Raw genomic sequence first — 6,367 nt, 5'->3', positions numbered from 1 at the left:
CAAAAGGCTCTTTCCAGGGCCGACACCAAACGGCCCTTTTCAGGGCTCTTTTTTATAAAAACCCAAAAAAATACATCTTGTACATAGTGTAAATAGAAGTCTTCTTTCTATTATAGAAAGAACTTTTCATACACGCCTATCACATCCACAATCCTTGCTGGCATCACTACTTTGCCGTCTTCTCGAATAATTGCCTCATCCAAAATGGTGACCCCAACGTGATTCACAAGATGGCAAAACAAGGAAAGACGACGCAAAATATGGACAGTTCTACAATCATAAGTGATGAAGAACCAGCAAGCAGCCGACCGAGCATACGGATATCGGCATTCTGGCCAGAAGACTCAGAATTGTAGTTCGCACAACTAGAGGGGCAGTTCACCTTATGCAACGTTACGGACGATCACGCCAAGTACGCTTACGTACTATCACGCCTGGAGCCAAAGCAGGCCCGAGAAATAAAAGACGCCATTACCCAGCCCCCGGCAAACAGGAAGTATGAGGCAGTAAAACAAGCGTTAGTGCAGCGCTTGACAGACTCTAAGCAGCAGCGTATTCGACAGCTACTCGAACACGAGAAACTAGGCGACAGGAAGCCATCGCAGTTTCTTCGTCATTTGATCACCCTGGCCGGCAATACAGTCTCCGACGATCTCCTACAAACCCTATGGCTCGGCCGTTTGCTACCAGCAATGCAAGCCATCCTAGCAACCAGGACGGAAGACAATCTAAACAGCGTGGCAGAACAAGCAGACTGGATACACGAGGTCAACAGCAGGGCAGTCGTCGTAGCAACAACCTTGCAGCCGACAGCCGCCGTAGCATCTACATCCGAGTCAGGACAAATGGAAATCCTGACCAAACAGATAGCCGTACTCACGCAGCAGGTGGCCAAGTTGATGAGGCAAGCGAGAACAAGAAGCCGTTCCAGAGATAGATCTCGTCTAAAGCAGACAAAGCAAGGCGACAATTGCTACTATCACCGACGTTTTGGTGCGGAAGCCAAGAAATGTACTCAGCTCTGCACGTACCAAAAAACGAAGAGGTTTGTCATTGAGGGCGGCCAGTGACAATAGCCCGGGAACCCGCCGCCTGTACGTCCTGGACAGAGACTCACAATCAAGGTTTCTCGTCGACATCGGCTCTGACGTCAGCATCTACCTCCGCAGAATGATGCACGGAAGCTGGAGCATGCAACCGTTCGAGCTATTCGCCGCAAATGGAACGCAGATACGGACATTCGGGATCACAGTACTTCAGCCGATTCTAGGATTGAGACGGGCATTCCCATGGCGTTTCATTATTGCAGACGTGGAACAACCGATCATCGGCGCAGATTTCTTAGCCTACTACCATTTATTGACAGACGTCACTAAAAAGAGGTTAATCGACGGCAAGACAGGATTACACGTCTCTGGTACCACGAGCTACGCAGCAACAGTCGCAGTCAAGTTAGTCAAAGACGACTCACGCTACCATAAGATCATTTCACAATTCCCGGGAATAACGCGACCAGGAGGGATACAAAAGCCAACCAAGCACGCAACGGAGCACCACATTGCGACAACACCGGGACAGCCCGAAGCATGCCGACCGAGACGCTTAGCACCAGATAAGCTCAAGGCAGCTAAAGCAGAATTTGACCTACTTCTTCAGGAAGAAATCATCAGGGCTTCAAAGAGCCCATGGGCAGCTCCACTTCATATGGTTCCAAAAAGAGGAGAAGCGTGAAGACCATGCGGAGACTACCGCAAGCTAAATTCGAAAACAGTGCCGGATCGTTATCCTATTCCACACATTGAAGACTTCACTCAAACTCTACACGGGAAAGAAATCTTTTCTACAATTGACCTAGTACGAGCCTACAACCAAATCCCGGTGCACGCAGCGGATGTACCAAAAACGGCAATAACCACGCCATTCGGATTATTCGAGTTCCTATACATGCCGTTTGGATTAAGGAACGCGGCTCAAACGTTTCAAAGATTTATTAACGAGGTATTGCATGGATTAAATTACTGCTATTCATACATCGATGACATCTTGGTAGCCTCCACGTCAGAAGAAGAGCATGAAAACCACTTACGAGAAGTCTTTGAACGGCTAGATAAATACGGAGTTACCATTAATCCAGCCAAAAGTGTTTTTGGCGAGAAGCAAGTCAAATTCCTAGGATATTTAGTCTCCAAGGAAGGCACGAGACCCCTGCCGGACAAAGTTGAAGCGATTACACAATTTCCCAAGCCGAACAATGTCAAGCAATTGCGCCAATTTCTGGGGATGATCAACTTTTACCGGAGATTCATACAAAGAGCAGCAGAAAGACAAGCTAGATTGACCGACATTTTAAAAGGCCCGAAAATGAAGAAAAAAACGCCAGTACACAGGACGCCAGAACTAGAAGAAGATTTCGTCAGATGCTAAGAGAACCTCTCAAAAGCAGCATTATTGGCACATCCGGATCCGACAGCAGAGTTGGCAGTGACAACGGACGCGTCAGACAACGCCGTGGGAGCGGTAATACAGCAAAGGACAGGATCATCGTGGCAACCACTAACTTTCTTGAGCAAGAAACTAACGAAAGCACAGCAACGTTACAGTCCATACGACCGTGAGTTGCTGGCTGTATACATGGACATCAAGCACTACAGACACATGCTGGAAGGACGCACTTTCTCTGTTTATACCGATCACAAACCGTTAGTATACGCATTTAACCAGGATCCGCTATGCAGCTCACCCCGGCAAGCTCGGCACTTAGAATTCATCGCCCAATTTACTACAGACACCAGACACATCGCGGGCAAGGAAAACCCAGTAGCCGACACCTTATCACAAATAGAAGCTATCGAGAAAGCAGTCGACTACGAAATCATGGCTAAAGCCCAAAAAGACAATGCGGAGCTTCAGGAGATACTTCAGGCCGATAAAGGATTTAAGCTGGAGAAAGTACCAGTACCGGGAACAGAGGTTGCAATATTCTGCGACAAAACCACGGCAATACTTAGACCATACGTCCCGAAAATACTACGCCGATAAATATTCCTGTCACTCCACAATTTGGCACACCCTGGAACAAAAGCATCAGCCAAGCTGATCACACAAAGATACATATGGCCACAAGCTCAGAAGGACTGTATAGCATGGGCACAAGAATGCGCACAATGCCAGAAGTCAAAAGTAACAAAGCATAACAAAGCACCGCTAGGGAACTTTATAAATCCTACTCGACGATTTGAGCACATTCACACGGACATCGTAGGATCGCTGCCAGTATCTCAAGGGTACAAATATTGCCTCACAATAATCGATCGATTTTCCAGATGGCCAGAAGCATTCCCAGTCAAGGACATTACAGCGGAAACAATAGCTCAAAAGATCTTCGAAGAGTGGATTACGCGATACGGAACACCAGCACGAATTACGACGGATCAAGGCCGACAATTCGAGGCAGATCTGTTCAAACGTCTCACTTAGCTGACAGGAACCACGCATTGGAAAACAACAGCGTACCATCCACAAGCGAACGGAATGATCAAGCGCCTCCACCGTCAACTAAAAGGCGCGATCAAATGCCACCAGACTGCAAAATGGACAAAAGTTCTACCGGTCATCCTGATGGGCATTAGAGCAGCATGGAAGGAAGACATACAGGCAACAGCAGCAGAGATGGTTTTCGGTGAACCTATCCGCCTACCAGGACAATTCCTCCATCAGCAAACAACCACCGAAGAATACAACACAGACGATTACGTGGGACGCTTAAGGAAAATAATAAACGAGCTACAACCGCAGCTGAAAAGACACGGGCAGTCTCCAACATTTGTCTTCAAGGATCTACAAACCACACCGTACGCGTTCGTAAAACACGACACGCCGACAGGAGGAAGCCTGCAACCTCCTTACGATGGACCATACGAGGTTTTAAACAGAGGATCAAAAAACCTTCAAGTTAACAATAAAAGGACGTCCGATCAACATATCCGTAGACCGGCTGAAACCCGCGTACATCACGACGGAAGAAGAGCAAAAAGAGCAAAAGAAACACGAAAAACAACCCGCTACGGAAAAACAAACTCGATCTGGAAGGACTTCACGACCAGTGGTCAGGTTCACCGTATAAACTTACCCACAACCAGGGGGGTCCTGTGGTGCACACCACTTTACAAACACGCCGTACAGCTGTGAAGCGGCCTTAAGCTTGACCCGGCGGCCAGCCGCTGCACGGCTAGTACGGCGCGCCGCAGCTACACGGCGCACCGCGGCGCTAGTTCGACCGCAAGCAACATTGGTCCCGACGGTTAGATAAGACGGCCGTCGGCGGCCCTTCGGTATCCAGCTCACTAGTTTAGCTAGAGCGCAAACAGCTCGCTATCTAGTTGGAGCACGACCGATCTCTCCTAGAGATCACTTTTTCTCCATTTGGAGAAAAGGAAAAAAAGGCATTCCGCCGCAAAGCCCTCACAGCAAGGCCGCCGAGCGACCCTGAACACCCGGGTCTGAAAAGCTCCCAAAGGTAGAGCAGTTCCTGCCGTGGCGCCTGATACCTATCGACCTTCCTCCTCTCCGAACTTCACNTCCAAGGAGGCCGATCGTCTGGGATTGACCGCTGACACCAGCCTACACCCCACGGCAGCTAAGTGTGTTTACGCAAACGCAAGTGAACAAAGTCGACTGCGGCACCCAAACCAGGACTCGACAGAGGGCCAGGAAGCGAGGAACGAAACCCTCCACCGTAGAACGGGCCTGCCAGGCGGAGGACACACGCCCGGCTTCAATAACGGAAGCAGCCGTCCAGACGAGCGACCGAGGATCGTCGTCGGTCTCGCCGCAGCGGTTCCAGGGCACCGACTGGCGGCTAACCAAGACCAGGCCCCGCATCTTCTGGAAGGAGAAAGCTTAACAAAAGGCTCTTTCCAGGGCCGACACCAAACGGCCCTTTTCAGGGCTCTTTTTTATAAAAACCCAAAAAAATACATCTTGTACATAGTGTAAATAAAAGTCTTCTTTCCATTATAGAAAGAACTTTTAAGGGGCACAACTAGTGCGTAAGCTGAGGGGTCGTACCTCCGTTATTATTCGGGCTCTGTCGGCATTGTATATATTATAATAGTAACCCAGCAGGTACTTTTCGAGGAAGAAGAAAATGAATTGTATGGGCCTGGAATAGCAAATTAGCTCTAGGTATAATATTTCTCGATTTATAATAATGAAATCAATATTTTTATCTTTAAACGCGTTTTTCTCAAAACGACATTTTTCAAATTTGCTGCAGTTCTAACTCGAATACAAATCATTTGACCGACTTAAATCTTTTTGGAACGTGTTTAGTATTTGTTTTTCCATACAATGACCCTCCAGTTTTTTGATTGGATGAAAAATGTCAATTTGCCATGCAAAAAACCACCAGATTTTTAAGCGTAATTTGAAACTTTTTGTTCAAAACTACGCCATTTTGTTGGATTTTAATTTTTTTTCATAATCCTGCGTCATTGTACGGGAAATACCTTCTAGTTTAACGGACATTTTTTGTTTTTTGATGTCAGGCACTCTGAAGACCGCAATCACTGCAGCAGTGGGAGAACTTTTTTTTGAAGACTTGGGAAATGGCACATAAGTCGCTGAAAATTGATTCTTTTTATACAAAAAAATTGTTGCATATAGATCATTTATACACAAATATATTTTCAAAATTTCAAAACATTCGATGCCATACTTTTCTTTTAATAAATTCCCCAAAATCACCTTTTTTTGGGGCAGTCACACTAGTTGTGCCCGTTAATACACGCCTATCACATCCACGATCCTCGCTGCCATCACTACTTCGCCGTCTTCTCGAATAATTGCCTTATCCAAAAAATTAAATAGTTTAATCAGGATCCATAAGGATAGAACTGACTATGACTCTCACACTCTCTAATATTATATACAAAATCAATTGTAAGGATTGCTCAGCGTCTTATGTAGGACAGACTAAGAGGCGATTAAAAACGAGACTGAAGGAACATTTTAATAACACAAAACGTTTCTCCTCCCAATTATCAGTAATCTCAAAACACAGAACAGATCTCAATCATTCTTTTGATTGGGACAATGTCCAGATTTTAGATCATGAACACTATTATTATAAAAAGCTAATCTCTGAAATAATCTTTATAAAAAAACAGTCGCGGTTTAAATTCTGTTAACGATTTAGAATTACTAGACACTTCTTACTTCAATGTTTTGAATGTCTCTCACTGTGAAAAACAACCACTGTGAGTGGGAGAACACTTATACACAGTTTGTCCGGAAAGTTCCCGGACTACGTGAATTAAAAATCGAAAATGAAAGATATGGTTTATTAAACAAGTTTACACTTCAAGGT

The 6,367-nt window shown here is 45.9% G+C and overlaps 2 protein-coding genes across 2 annotated transcripts; both read left to right on the top strand.

Annotated features, from left to right (window-relative positions):
* The first annotated feature begins 230 nt into the window (after positions 1-230).
* Positions 231-1,070, top strand: LOC109861536. Its single transcript, XM_020441226.1, has 2 exons — positions 231-282; positions 370-1,070. The coding sequence occupies exons 1-2, from the start codon at positions 231-233 to the stop codon at positions 1,068-1,070; spliced, it is 753 nt and encodes a 250-aa protein (XP_020296815.1).
* A 103-nt stretch (positions 1,071-1,173) lies between these two features.
* LOC109861535 lies at positions 1,174-1,731 on the top strand. The gene has a single exon (XM_020441224.1). The coding sequence runs from the start codon at positions 1,174-1,176 to the stop codon at positions 1,729-1,731; it is 558 nt and encodes a 185-aa protein (XP_020296813.1).
* Positions 1,732-6,367: the final 4,636 nt, after the last annotated feature.

Source organism: Pseudomyrmex gracilis, unplaced genomic scaffold, assembly GCF_002006095.1.
Source record: "Pseudomyrmex gracilis isolate BER0280 unplaced genomic scaffold, ASM200609v1 scaffold_818, whole genome shotgun sequence".
Classification (NCBI taxonomy): Eukaryota; Metazoa; Arthropoda; class Insecta; order Hymenoptera; family Formicidae; genus Pseudomyrmex; species Pseudomyrmex gracilis.
The sequence above is the reverse complement of the archived record's forward strand: the minus strand, read 5'-3'. Positions and strand labels throughout refer to the sequence as shown.